Here is a 14574-nt window from a genome sequence, read left to right on the forward strand (position 1 = left end):
AAAAAAAGCCCAGGGCAGAAATGGAATGAAGTTGGCCAGGCATGGTGGCTCATGCCTGTAATGCTAACACTTTGAGAGGCTGAGACGGGCGGATCACGAGGTCAGGAGTTCCAGACCAGCCTACCCAACATGGTGAAACTTTGTCTCTACTAAAAATACAAAAATTAGCCAGGCATGGTGGCAGTCTCCTGTAATCCCAGCTACTCCGGAGGCGGAAGCAGGAGAATCCCTCAAACCCAGGAAGCAGCAGAGGTTGCAGTGAGCCAAGATCGTGCCACTGCACTCCAGCCTGGGCAACAGAGAGAGACTCTTAAAAAAAAAAGAAATGGAATGAAATAGATGTCCTGTGGGTATCTAAACACCAACACTTCCAAAACTGAACTCAGCATTGGTAGAGGGTGATGGTGTAGCCTAGTGGTTAAGGGCAGAATGATGTAACAGTTAAGATCTAGGAGTTCAGGTGGGATGGGTGTGGTGACTCACACCTGTAATCCCAATGCTTTGGGAGGCCAAGGCAAGAGGACTGCTTCACGCTAGGAGTTTGAGACCAGCCTGGGCAACACAGCAAGACCCTATGTCTATCAATGTTTCTTAAAAAATAAGCCAGGCATGGTGGAGTGTGCCTGTCCCAGCTACTCAGGAGGCTAAGGGGAGGATCACCTGAGCCTGGAGGTCAAGGCTGCGGTGAGCCTTGATCATGCTACTGCACTCGGCCTGGGTGACAGAGTGAGACTCTGGAGTGCAATGGCATGATCACAGCTCACTGTAATCTTGAACTCCTGGACTCAAGGGATCCTCCTGCCTCAGACTCTGGCGTAGCTGAGACCACAGGCACTAATAAAGTCCTTCCTTCCTTAGCCTGGCCTGGCCAAATAATTTTTAATTAAAAAAATTTTTTTTTGTAAAGATCTAGGAGTGCAACTACCCGCTTTCTATCCAGGTCCTGGCCAGGCACAGTGGCTCACGCCTGTAATCCCAGCACTTTGGGAGGCCAAGGTGGATGGATTGCTTGAGGCCAGGAGTTCAAAACCAGCCAGGGCAGCATGGTGAAACCCCATCACCACCAGAAATATAAAAATTAGCCAGGCATGGTAGCGCACACCTGTAGTCCCAGCTACTTAGGAGGCTCAGGCACAAGAATTGCTTGAACCTGGGAGGCGGAGGTTGCAGTGAGCTGAGATTACACCTCGGCACTCCAGCTCTGGCTGACAGAGTGAGACTGTCTCAAATAAAAATAAAAATTAAAAATTAATATATCTAGGTCCTACTACTTTCTAGCTGTGTCTTTGGGCAAGTCCCTTAACAGCTTTGCGCCTCAGTTTCCACATTTTTAAAATGGGAATAATAACATCCCAACCCCATAGGGTTGTAGTGAGGACTGAATAAGTTCTTGGCACAGTGCCTCTTTCCTAAAACAGGTTCTCTCAGCCGGGTGCAGTGGCTCACGCTGGTAATCCCAGCACTTTGGGAGGCCGAGGCAGGTGGATCACCTGAGGTCAGGAGTTCAAGACCAACCTGGCCAATATGGTGAAACCCGTCTCTACTAAAAATACAAAAATTAGTCGGACGTGGTGGTGCACACCTGTAATCCCAGCTACTTGGGAGGCTGAAGCAGAACTGCTTCAACCTGGGAGGCTGGAGTGCAGTGGCGCAACAAGAGAGCTAGACTCCGTCTCAAAACAAACAAAACAAAACAGGTTCTCTCTGTGTTCCCCATCTCAGGAATACCACTACCACCCACCAAAACACCCAACACCCAAATTATCCTAATTTTCCCTCATATCAAAACAGTCACCAAATTTGGATGAGTCTCCCTTTTTTTTGAGACAGAGTCTCACTCTGTCCCCCAGGCTGGAGTGCAGTGGTGCGATCTCAGCTCACTGCAAGCTTTGCCTCCCAGGTTCACACCATTCTCTTGCTTCAGCCTCCTGAATAGCTGGGACTATAGGTGCCCACCACCACACCCAGCTAATTTTTTGTATTTTTAGTAGAGATGGGGTTTCACTGTGTTAGCCAGGATGGTCTCGATCTTCTGACCTCCTGATCTGCCCACCTCAGCCTCCCAAAGTGCTGGGATTACAGGCGTGATCCACTGTGCATGGCTGGGTCTCTCTTCTAATCTGGCATGCCTCCCCAACCCCCCAGCTCATCACCTCACCTGCACCTGCTTCCTCTCTGGCCTGCCTGCCTCCCACCTCCTCTGGCCTTGGCTTCATTGTACACATCAACTCCATGGACAGCTTTGAGCCCCTTCAATGTGCCACGCCCTGTTCCTATAAAACAAGGACAAATGAGGCACTGCCCTGGTCCTCGGAAAGCAGAGGAGTCCTGTGGTACACAGAAAGGCTTCACCCTCACCATGCCATGTGACCCACCCCTCTGTGGAACTCAGTTTCCCTATTCTGTGAAGAGGTTTGGAACCAAATGATCTCCTAAGGTCTTCTCTGCAAACATATTCTAAGATTCTGCTACTGGAATCTAAGCTCCTTCTGGGCAGAGACTTTTCCTGATTCATCTTTGATTATAGCAGGTAGTGCGGAACTCTGTAGTCTATAGGAGTTTGCCAAGAAAGAGCTTGCTGAATGAGGAAATGAATGAGTGATATCAGTCACTTAATGGCTTCCCTTTGCCAACAAGCTAAGGACCTACCTAGAAGGCATACAGAGCTCTTTACAGCCTCTGATTCCAACCCACCTCAGTGTCCTCTGACCTGGAAGCTGCCTCCCAGAGCTGGAATGGAGCACTTGGGAGCATTTGAAGAGCTTCATCCACCTGACAAACATTCACTGAGAACCTATTACACACCAGGGCCAGTGTTGCTGCTGGGAACAATGATGAACAAAACCTGTTGGTAGGCCAGGTGTGGTGGCTTACGCCTGTAATCCCAGCACTTTGGGAGGCAGAGGCGGGTGGATTACTTTAGGTCAGGAGTTCGAGACCAGCCTGGACATGGCAAAACCCCATCTCTACTAAAAATACAAAATTAGCCAGGCGTGGTGGAGCACACCTTAATCCCAGCTACTTAGGAGGCTGAGGCAGGAGAATCGCTTGAACCCTGGAAAGGGAGGTTGCAGTGAGCCGAGATTGTGCCACTGCACTCCAGCCTGGGCGACAGAGCCAGGCTCCATCTCAAAACAAAACAAACCCCAAAACCTGTGGGTCTCCTTGCCTTCTGGGGCTGATATTTAAGGAGACCACATAGAGGGAACCACAAAAGACACAGAGCAATCCATGCTATGGAGGGAGAACACGGGGCCTGTGGGAACCAGAGGAAGTCCCCAACCTAGTCCTGGGGTCCCGGAAGGCTTCCCACAGGAAGTCACATGGAAGCCCAAGTCTAAAGGAGGTGTTGCGAGTCTATGTGCAGGGCCAAAGACACTCCCTCCCTACTAGAATCTCCTAGGTGGTCCTCCAGCTTCTCCTGGCAGAGTCCAGAGATTGGTGAGTTCTTTGGGTAAGCCAGCCCACTCTGGATGCCCAGCTGTCACTGATAAAAGTCCTTCCTTTTGACCCAAGCCTACTCCACTCCACCCTTTAGTTAGTAACAATATTATCGTAACACCCATAATCTTTCAGAGTATTTATTGCACGCCCACTTTGCACCTGCCAGGTGCATTGCAAGCACCCCCTAATTGCCTCCTCACAGGGACTCTTCACGATCCCCTTTTCAGATGAGAGCACCAAGACTAGAGCACCAAGACTCCGAACCGGTGGCTTGCCTGAGCACCCATAAGGCCTCAGCCCCAGGCTTTAGTACCCTCGGGATCCCTGCCCCTATGCACTGACCTCACTGCCTCCCCTTGGACTAGCCTCACCCAAATGCTTTCCCTTTGGGTCCACACAAAACAGGGGCTTGGGCCCCATTCCCTGTTCCCTCCAGCAGGCCGGCCAGCCCGGGCGTAGGCCTCCGTCCTCTCTGAAGCTCGTAGGGAGACAATGGCGGGGTAGGTGGGGGAGGCGAGGGCGCGGGTGCCCCCCTGCCTGCTGTCCTTTGTCTTCCCGCCTGCTCCCCTCGCGCGCCCCGGGAGGCTGGGAGGCGCCTCTCGCAGGCTTCCTCCTCCCATTCTTGTGCTAATTGGGTGTCAAGCTGAGATCAGTGAGAAAGAAATCCGCCCCGGCTCGGGTTAAACTGCCGCCAAAGACGAGGGCTGAGCCCAGAATATCATTAGACCAGGAGGAAGCAGGGCCCCCTCCTCGGGGGGAGGGGCTGGCTACGCATTTCAGGCCCCTTTGAAAGTCACTCGGTCACCCCTCCTTTGCTGCCACAGCCTCAATGGGCCCCTCGGAGGTATTTAACCTTCTTCCCAGGAACTGAAAGTGATACACCACGCAGTGGCCTCGGTAGCCACTTGCCTGTCCCGAGGGCGGCTGGACCTCCGGGAGCGCGCGAGGCTGGCCCCTTCCAGCCTCTCCTGGAGGAGCAGAGAATTTGCAGATGGGAACACTGAGGCTCAGGGAAGGTGACTTTCCTCCCAGCTCTGCCATTCACAAGCTCTGTGGTCTTTGGAGAGACTTTGCCTCTCTGAGCCTCAGATTCCTCATCTGTGAAATGGGGATAAAAATGTACCTGCTTTGGGCCGGGTGCGGTGGCTCACGCCTGTAATCCCAGCACTTTCGGAGGCCGAGGCGGGAGGATCACTGGAGGTCAGGAGTTCGAGGCCAGCCTGACCAACATGGTGAACCCCTGTCTCTACTAAAAATACAAAATTAGCCGGGCGTGGTGGCGGGTGCTGAGTCTGAGACAGGAGAATGGTTTGAACCTGGAGGTGCAGATTGCAGTGAGCTGAGATTGGGCCACTGTACTCCAGCCTAGGCAATAAGAGCAAAACTCTATCTCAAGAAAACAAAAACAAAAACAAAAACACAAGATAGTACCTACTTTGGAGGATTAAAAAAAAAAAAGGTACCTGCTTTGAATAGGAGGATTTAATGAAATCATGCACCTAAAGCACTTTGTACAGGGCCTGGCACATAGAAGTGCGCCATACATTGTGGCCATTAATGGAAACCTAAGGAAGTGGGTTTGACTTGATACTCGGACCTGCAAACAAAGCTTGCTCCTCTCTGGAGGCGTGCAAATAGAAGAGCCCACAAAGGATTCTAACAACTCTAACCCCTCTCCCCAACCCTGCAGCCTCGCTGCCTGCCCTTACTTACGTATTTATTTATTTGAGACAGAGTCTCGCTCTGTCTCCCAGGCTGGAGTGCAGTGACGTGAGTGCTCAGCTCACTGCAACCTCTGCCTTCCGGGTTTCAAGCGATTCTCCTGCCTCAGCCTCCCGAGTAGCTAGGGTTACAGGCGCCCACCACCATGCCAGGCTTTTTTTTTTTTTTTTTTTTTTTTGAGACGGAGTCTAACTCTGTTACCCAGGCTGGAGTGCAGTGGCGCGATCTCGGCTCGCCGCAAGCTGCACATCCCAGGTTCGTACCATCCTCCTGCCTCAGCTTCCTGAGTAGCTGGGACTACAGGCGCCCACCACCATGCCCAGATAATTTTTTGTATTTTTAGTAGAGATGGGGTTTCACCGTGTTAGCCAGGACGGTCTTGATCTCCTGACCTTGTGATCTGCCCGCCTCAGCCTCCCAAAGTGCTGTGATTAACAGGCGTGAGCCACTGCACCCGGCCTAATTTTTGTTTTTAACAGAGATGGGGTTTCACCATGTTGGCCAGGCTGGTCCTGAACTCCTGACCTCAAGTGATCTGCCCGCCTGGGCCTCCCAAGGTGCTGGGATATAGGTGTGAGCCACTGCGCCCGGCCTGCCCGCCCTTCTTTAATTGGCCCTGGACTTTCAGACCTCTGCATGCATGGTTGCTCCCTCCATCTCGAACAATCTTCCTTGAAAGCCCTCCCTGACCAAGATATGCCCAGCTTGGGTGCTGGATTAGGTGCAGCTAAGCACACAGCCTTTGCTTCTTTACCCACCATCCCCCTCTCTGAAGACGGTGGCTCCCTGAGGACAGATCTGGGACCCAGGTCTCTATCTTGCTCATCTGGCAGTTCCCTGCCCTCCCTGCACTTTAGAATTTGCTCCATAGGGCCGGGCGGGGTGGCTCACACCTGTAATCTCAGCACTCTGGGACGCCGAGGTGGGTGGATAACCTGAGGTCTGGAGTTGGAGACCAGCCTGACCAACATGGAAAAACCCCGTCTCTACTAAAAACACAAAATTAGCCAAGCGTGGTGGCACATGCCTGTAATCCCAGCTACTTGGGAGGCTGAGGCAGGAGAATCGCTTCAAACCAGGAGATGGAGGTTGCGGTGAGCCGAGGTGGTGCCATTGCACTCCAGCCTGGGCAACAAGAGCGAAACTCTGTCTCAAAAAAAAAACAACAAAAAAAAGATTTTGCTCCATAGATGAACTTACAGGGTGCTCTGTAAACTGTGGGGGCACTATATAAATGTCAGGAAATGCCTGAGAAACAGTAGCTATTTTTGTCAGTTAACTTCACAAGCATGTAATAAGCACCTGCTGCATGCATGGAGACGACTCACATGGCCATGGCTGAGGTATGATCAGATGCAGACCCGAGAGCTGAAGGGCTCACAGGCTCACCAGTCCCTGTCCATCATGGAGGGGCTGCAGTGGGGTCCAGGGCAGAAGTGGGAAACTTAGCCTAGTCTAAGTGGGGTTTTAACATCTAAATATATCACCCTTTTCTCTTTTAATTACCACGCATTGAGCAGACACCAGCACCAGGCCCAGTGCTGAAATTTTCGTGCATGATCTCAATGAATTTTCACAACTATCCCAAGATAGGGATTCCCTGACCTCCATTTACAGGAGAGGAAACTGAGGCTTAGCCTGGCAAGTGGTAGAGCTGGGATCTGGATGCAGGCCTGTCCGACTCCAGAGCCAGAGCTCTTCACCACCACTGCATACTGCCTTTAGGTGACTATGTTCAACCTGGAGGAAGGAATGCCTCGCTCTGGGAGCTCCTTCTTCTCATTGTGGAGAACTCACTACTGAGGGTTAAAGACACAAAGCCGCTCTGCCAACCAAGTCCAGGCCCTCGGAAAACCGACCAAAGGCCCTCGGAGGCCTGTCACAGGGTCCTCTAAGTTGGGGACCTGCTCACGGGTGAGGTGGGAATCAGCCTCTCCATGCTTTCCTCGGCCAGGAGTGGATTCTCCAAGCTCCACACGCCCTCTGCTGATCACACTCAGGCACAGCAGCTATACCTGCCACATGACCACTCAGCATCGCTCCGCAAGGCCCCCTACTCCAGTTCGGCCTCTGCATCTCAAATTCTCCCAAGACAGGCACTGGATTCCTCTGTCTTGCCAAGTGCACTCCCCCAGGAGGCACCCCAGCTTTCAGCCTGGCCACCCTCCGCCTGCACTGTCAGCTGCTGGCCTGGGGCGTGGCCGAGGCAGCTCTGCAGGCATGCGTGGAATGGAAGCTTTCTGGCTTCCCTCGCCTTCTGCACCAGGAGGCAGGGTGGTGTGGCAGGAAGGGCATGGGCTCCATTCCAGCCCCCTCTACTTCCTGCGAGATGTTGGCCATGTAACTGAAAACCTCCAAGTTCTGGTTCTTTCCTTAGAAAGCCCATAGTGGAGATAAAGGCCCAGGGGCTTGCACTGCCCACCGCCCTGGGCTGTACTGGAACCCCCTCCCCTTGGGCAGTGAGTTTCCAGCCTGGGTGTGACTCCTCCATCGGGGCCTAGGAGACAGCTGGCTCTCCACTGGCACTGCTGGTAGGGCAGCTGTGTTGACTGTTCCAGGAAGCTTCCCTGGCCTCTGTCCAGGCTGCCGGGCAGCCTTGCTTTGGCTCTCACAGCAGCCACCACCCCTGCATATCTTTCCTGCCCCTAAACAACTGGGAAAATGCACCTCAGGCAGAGTCAGAGTCCTGCCTGAGGTGAATTTCCTCTCAAGCCCCTTACTCGTGACGGCACTTTTAGCTTCTGAATCCTCTTAACCGATGAATCCATTTCACAGGTGAGGAGACTGAGTCATTTCCCCAAGGCCACACACTTAGAGTGACACAGCTGGTTTGGACTTTCAAGCCCACACTGTGAAACGCCTTGCCAGACTGACATGGGCACTGCCCCAGCAGAACCAGCACACTGGAGACAGGGGCTGTGGCATCTCACCCGCCGCACCCTCAGGTTAGATGGGTAAATGAACAGATGAGGTGGGTGAATGGGCCAGGGGGCTGGCGTGGGGGATCAAGTAGGCCGCAGGGGGGCTGCAGGGCTCTGGGGTCAGGGTGGGCTTGGGTGGCTTGCACACAGGCTAGGAGGACTCAAGGCAGAATTTATTGGCCCCTGAGCCCCCTCCCCCATTCCTCCTTCTCTCATAGCCAGGCCAAGACTGACATGGAGGTGACACAGACCCGTAAGGACTGAAAGGCTATGCCTGAGGGACAGCCAGGCAGCCATCCAGGGAGGAGGATGGGGAGTGGGGAGAGACCAGGAGCGTGGTCCTGACCTCCTACTGTAGATGGGCATCAGGGGCCACCTATAGATGTCCGGTCCTCTCCTCCCCTCCTGGAGGTGGGGGTGGAGCCCAGTGAACTTGGGCAGCTCTGGGACTACAATTCTCTTTGGCCACCGGATGGATGTGGCCACTGTCCCTGATCACTCTGTTGACTTCCTGAGTCTGGGGACTTCTACCCTGGTTCCATTTATAAGCTCCCTGCTTTCTAGGAAGGGCTTGGTGACCCCTTGTCCTCTCCCTACCCTGACCCAAGACATCATCCTGAGAAGACCCGTCAGTCTCAGCCTGGGAATCAGAGGGCCTGCCCTGCCCAGAAGACGTTAACTTGGACATGAGACTTTCACAGAAAGCCTCTGGAAAGGTTGGGGAGGCAGTGAGTCACTTGGCAGTTTTGGATGGAGGGGGCAGCACCTCAGGATGGAGGTGCCAGGCCCCGCTTGCTTTGGTCTGGCCTTGTCCAGGACCCCTCTGGGGCGGAACCTGGGGCTCCGGATCCAGCATCCACCGGCCCTCAGAGGGATGGGGGGAATCACAGCTTCTCCTCGCCTGCCTGGATGCGGCTGTAGGCCTCTTGGTCCAACGGGACGTAGCGGCCCTTCCGGGCATCTAGATAGAACAGCGGGTCTTTCACGATAGCCGGGTCAAAGCCCTCCTTCCGTAGCTCTGTCTTCTGCAACTTGTAGGTCCCTGGGAGAGCAGGGAAGAAGACTCAGTGCAGGGCAGGGGCCTGGGCTCCCAGGAACCCCACCACCAGTGCTGAGGAAGGCAGGGAGTGGGGCTAGAGGACAAACACGGGAGGAAAGTGGGGGAGGAGGAGGCACAGCCCTTTACAGTTTGCAAAAAATGTTCGACCTATTACCTAAAGTAATAGAGCAGCCGTGGCAAAGTTGGGGCCTGGGGACAGCTGCTAGTTACCCACCCACCCCTACTTTGCAAATGGGAAAACGGGCCTGGAGAAGGGAAGTTATTTGCCTAGTATTACATACTGAGTGACAGCAGAGTGGGGACCAGAACTGAGGTCTTCTGACTGTGATGTCTCCCTTTGAGTACCGACCAGATAACAGTGTGAGCTCATTTCATCTGTACATCAGCCCCACAGGGCAGGTGCTCAACCGTATTCTCTGGATTCTAACATGGACGTGCTTACAGATTTTAACATCTCTGAACTAGTATAATTAGCAGCACATATTTTCTTACTCGTATATAAAGTATTCATGGTATTTTTTTCTTTTTTATTGAGACAGGGTCTCACTCTATCACCCAGGCTGGAGTGAAATGATGCTATCTCAACTCACTGCAACCTCCACCTCCCGGGCTCAAGTAATCCTCCTACCTCAGCCTCCCAAGTAGCCAGGACTATAGGTGTTCACCACTGTGCCTGGCTAAGTTTTGTATTTCTCTCTTTATTTTTTTTTTTTGGAGACGGAGTCTTGCACTGTCACCAGGGCTGGAGTGCAGTGGCTCGATCCTGGCTCACTGCAACCTCTGCCTCCCGGGTTCAAGCGATTCACCTGCCTCAGCCTCCCAAGTAGCTGGGATTACAGGCGCCCACCACGACGCCCAGCTAATTTTTTGTATTTTTAGTAGAGACAGGGTTTCACCATGTTGGTCAGGTTTGTCTCGAACTCCTGACCTCAGATGATCCACCCTCCTCAGCCTCCCAAAGTGCTGGGATTACAGGCGTGAGCCACTGCGCCTGGCCAAGTTTTGTATTTCTTGTAGAGACAGGGTTTCGCCATGTTGCCCACGCAGATCTTGAACTCCTGGGCTCAAGCAATCCACCCGCCCCAGCCTCCCAAAGTGCTAGCATTACAAGCATGAGCTGCCACGCCTGGCCGCATCTTTCAATCAATGGTATTAATCCTGTACAGATGAGAAGACTGATGCTCAGGGTGATAGAAGTGGGGTTGGAACCTGGATGAGACAGACTACCAAAAATGGCTACAGGTTCCTCCCCTCCCTGTACACACACACACCTCTGCTATGTGGCTTTGGCACTTCTGGCAAGAGCTCTTTTCAACCTCCACTGGCCTCAATCTGGACTGGCTTTACAACCTGCTTTAACCAACAGAAGGTGGTAAACACAATGTTGTAGGAGTTCCGGGTGAGTCTAGGCCTCGGGGGACCTTGCATCTTCCACCTCTACCCACTTAGGGGTGCCCTGGGGCTAGTCTAGCCTTCCAAAGGGTGAGAGGCCATGTGGAGCAGAGATGAGCCATCCCAGGTGAGGGCCCAGACTGGCGCTGTCCAGTATGACCTCATGTGGCTATCTACATTTCAATTATTAAATAAGGCCGGGCACTTTGGGAGGCCAGGGTGGGCAGATCACCTGAGGTCAGGAGTTCGAGACCAGCATGGCCAACATGTCAAAACCCCATCTCTATAAAAAAAAAAATACAAAAATTAGCCAGGTGTGGTGGCACGTGCCTGTAATCCCAGCTACTGGGGAGGCTGAGGCAGGAGAATCACTTGAACCCAGGAGGCAAAGGTTGCAGTGAGCTGAGATTACGCCACTGCACTCCAGCCTGGGCATCAGAGCAAGACTTCATCTCAAATAAATAAATAAATAAATTTAAATTCAACAAAATTTAACCCCAAAGTGTTGATATTACAGGCGTGAGCCACGGCATCCAGCCAGCAGCCACCTTTCAAGTGTTCAGTAGCACTGCCAGGCTGGTAGCTATTGTGTTGGACAGCAGAAACCTAGAACATTTCCATCGCCGCAGAAGGTTCTGTTGGACAGTGCTGCAGAAGCAAGCAGTCGAGAGCCAGACACCTGGGTGAGGCCATCTAACTGCCTCCTGCCCCAGCTAAGTTACTAAGTGATGACAGCTCTTTCAGTGACCCCAAAGCAAGGTCAAAAAGAGAACTGCTCAGCTGCACTTAACCCCTAAATTGCTTACCCACAGAATTATGAATAAATGAAGTGGCTGCTTCAAGCCATTTTGGGGCAAGTAAGTTTGGGGGTGGTTTGTTCTGCAGCAAAGCGCATCTGAAACACAAGGTCTGAGAGCCTCCCTGCCTTTCCTGGCCAGAAGTGTGGTGCTGCCCAATCCTCTGGAAGCTCCTGGTCTTGGCCATTAGCCTGGTCACGGTGTCTCCATCCTTCAGAACCACACTGAAGTCCTAAACCCTCCCCAATGCTTTAGGCACTCCAGGTACCCACTGTCTGGCAGAAGCCACACTGACTAGGGAGTGTCCACCATCAAGGCAGGACTGACATGATGACAACATGGGAGGTGGCCAGGGAAATGTGCTCCAAGGGTGAGCAGCCAGGGGGTGCTCAGAAGGGGCACCAAGGGCTGAGGAAAGCATGGGCAGGTATGGGCATGAGCCTCAGCATTTCCTGCCCACCAGGGAACTCTTGAGAGCCACCAATGGGCCAACAGATAGAAAGATGGTGCTGTCCTGTGGGCGACTGCAGGCCCGGGGCCCACCTCCCACCTGGACAACTGCAACCAGCCCTCCCTCGTCTCCCAGCTCCCTCAGGGCTGCCTGCAATCCTCTCCCACTCCGTACACAGCAGCCAGAGAGCTTTCTAGAGCATGAGTCTGACCAGGTTCCCACCTGCTGAGATTCTTTTTTTTTGAGACAGAGTGTCACTCTGTTGCCCAGGCTGGAGTGCGGTGGCGTGATCTCAGCTCACTGCAACCTGTGCCTCCTGGGTCTCCTGGGTTCAAGCAATTCTCCTGTCTCAGCCTCCTGAGTCGCTGGGATTACAGGTATGCACCACCATGCCTGGCTAATTTTTTTTTTTTTATATATTGAGACAGAGTGTCACTCTGTCTCCCAGGCTGGAGTGCAGTGGCATGGTCTCGGTTTACTGCAACCTCCACCTCCCAGGTTCAAGTGATTCTCATGCCTCAGCCTCCCAGGTAGCGGGGATTACAGGTGGCGGCCACTATGCCTGGCTACATTTTTTTTTTTTTTGAGACAGAGTCTCACTCTGTAGCCCAAGTTGGAGTGCAGTGGTGCGATCTCGGCTCACTGCAACCTCCACCTCAGGGCTCAAGCTATTCTTCTGCTTCAGCCTCCCAAGTAGCTGGGACTACAGGAACCCACCACCATATCTGGCTAATTTTTTTGTATTTTTGGTAGAGACAGGGTTTCACCACGTTGCCCTGGGTAGTCTCGAACTCCTGAGCTCAGGCAATCCATCTGCCTTGGCCTCCCAAAATGCTGAGACTACAGGTGTGAGCCACCATGCCCAGCCTAAATTTTTTATTTTTTTTTGTATTTTTAGTAGAGATGGGATTTCACCATGTTGGCCTGGCTGGTCTTGAATTCCTGACCTCAAATGATCCGCCCACCTCGGCCTCCCAAAGTGCTGGGATTACAGGCGTGAGCCACCGTGCCTGGCCAGCTAATTTTTGTGTATTTAGTAGAGACGGAGTTTTGCCATGTTGGCCAGGCTGGTCTCAAACTCCTGACCTCAAGTGATCTGTCCACCTTGGCCTCCCAAAGTGCTGGGACTACAGGCATGAGCCACCACGCCCAGCCTTGCTGAGATGCTTCTGTGGCTCCCTACTACCCCCCGGGACAGTCCCGACTCCTATCCTGGCCTGCAAGGCCCTGGACTTCCGGCCCCTGCTGGCTTCTCTCCCACTTCAATGCCACTGCCTGCCCCTCTCACTTGGCTCCAGCCTTGGGGGCCCCCTTTCATTCCTTGAGCACCCAAGCTCCTTCCGGCTTTAGTGGCTTTACAGTGTCTATTCCTGCAGCCTAGAGTGCCTCCCACCCCCATATTTCAGGTCTCAGCTGAACCATCCCCTCCTCAGAGGAGCCTTCTACTCATCCCAAGCGTCCTCCTTTTTGCTTTCCTATCAGCTTGCTCTGTGGTTCATTTTTCTTCTTTTTATCTGTTTAACTCTAATCTCATGACAGATTATGTGGTCCACTCTTTACCTTTGGAATGCCTTGTCCTAGGCCAGCCACTCTCCTGCTCTAAAACTCCAAGAAGGCAAACGTCCTGTCAGAGCTCACCACCCGTATCCTGAGGCTTAGCGCAGTGCCTGGCACCTAATATTTGTTCTACTAAGGAACAATGTGTGTCCTCTCTGCCGGCCCCGTCTGCTCGTCTTTACATGGGCAGGTCACTTTACCAACTGCCCGGCCAGGCTGTGTGCAGAGGTCAAATGACAGCCAACCAGGTCTCTCCAGAAGGAAACGGGAAGGGACCTGGGATCCGAGAGCTAGAGCAGGGGCGGGACACACCTGTTTTGTGCAGCTCAGGCAGGATGCGCAGGAAGATGGGGCGCGCATACAGGGGCAGTTCCTTCTCCAAGTCCTGAGCAAAGCGCTCCAGGTCACAGTTGCCAGTGGGGCTGGCCACGGCAGCCATTCCGGCCCGGCCCTCGGTTCCTGGGGGTGGCAGGGTAGACACTGAGCAGCTGGTGGTGCCCCTGGATGATGCCTCGCCACCCACACCTTGCGTCTGCCTGCACATACCTGGCACCTCGACACCATACACGGCCACGTCAGCCATGTCCAGCAGGCGGCTGAGTGTGCCTTCCACCTCGGTGGTGGACACGTTCTCACCTTTCCAGCGGAACGTGTCCCCAGTGCGGTCTCGGAAGTACAGGTAGCCCAGCTCGTCCATCACCAGCACATCACCTAGGGAGGGGCCGGATGAGGCAGGGCTGGGCCTGGCCAGCTCGGAGTCCAGGGCTCACACCAGGGAGGCTTCGCTGGAGCCCAAGGATTTGTTTGACCACAAGGGCCAGGACTGGGGAAGTCCTGGGAAGGTGTCCTCTGGAGGTGGGAGAAGGTCCCCTCCTCCCCCAACCCTCAGGAAGGGGCTATGAAGGGCTGGGGACCCACCAGTAAGGTAGGCCTGGTCCCCCTTCTTGAAGACGTCCTTGGCAATCTTCTTGTTGTTGGCGCCCTGGTTGAGGTAGCCATCGAAGCGGCGCAGGGGGTCTTTCTGGATGATGCGGCCCACCAGCTGGCCCGGCTCACCTGGGGTGGGGAAGGCAGGGTCGGATCTGCCCTAGGCAGCCTCTCCCACCCGTCCCGTCACTAGGTGTACCCTGTGTCGTTTTTTTTTTTTTTTTTTTAAAACGATGTTTCGCTCTTGTTGCCCAGGCTGGAGTGCAGTGGTGCGATCTTGGCTCACTGCAACCTCCACCTCCT

General features: G+C 53.7%; 1 protein-coding gene across 1 annotated transcript in view; it reads right to left on the reverse strand.

The window, feature by feature from the left end:
* Positions 1–8239: 8239 nt before the first annotated feature.
* SLC27A4 (solute carrier family 27 (fatty acid transporter), member 4) overlaps positions 8240–14574 on the reverse strand; it is a 30879-nt gene continuing 24544 nt past the window's right edge. The window contains exons 9-12 of the mRNA XM_011987872.1: positions 14263–14400; positions 13891–14055; positions 13657–13803; positions 8240–9129 (exon numbers count right to left, since the gene is read on the reverse strand). Of these exons, the coding sequence (XP_011843262.1) occupies positions 8972–9129; positions 13657–13803; positions 13891–14055; positions 14263–14400 (608 nt within the window). The 3' untranslated portion in view covers positions 8240–8971. The remainder of the gene's footprint in view (positions 9130–13656; positions 13804–13890; positions 14056–14262; positions 14401–14574) is intronic.

The sequence above is a fragment of the Mandrillus leucophaeus genome, unplaced genomic scaffold, assembly GCF_000951045.1.
Source record: "Mandrillus leucophaeus isolate KB7577 unplaced genomic scaffold, Mleu.le_1.0 Scaffold109, whole genome shotgun sequence".
Taxonomy (NCBI): domain Eukaryota; kingdom Metazoa; phylum Chordata; class Mammalia; order Primates; family Cercopithecidae; genus Mandrillus; species Mandrillus leucophaeus.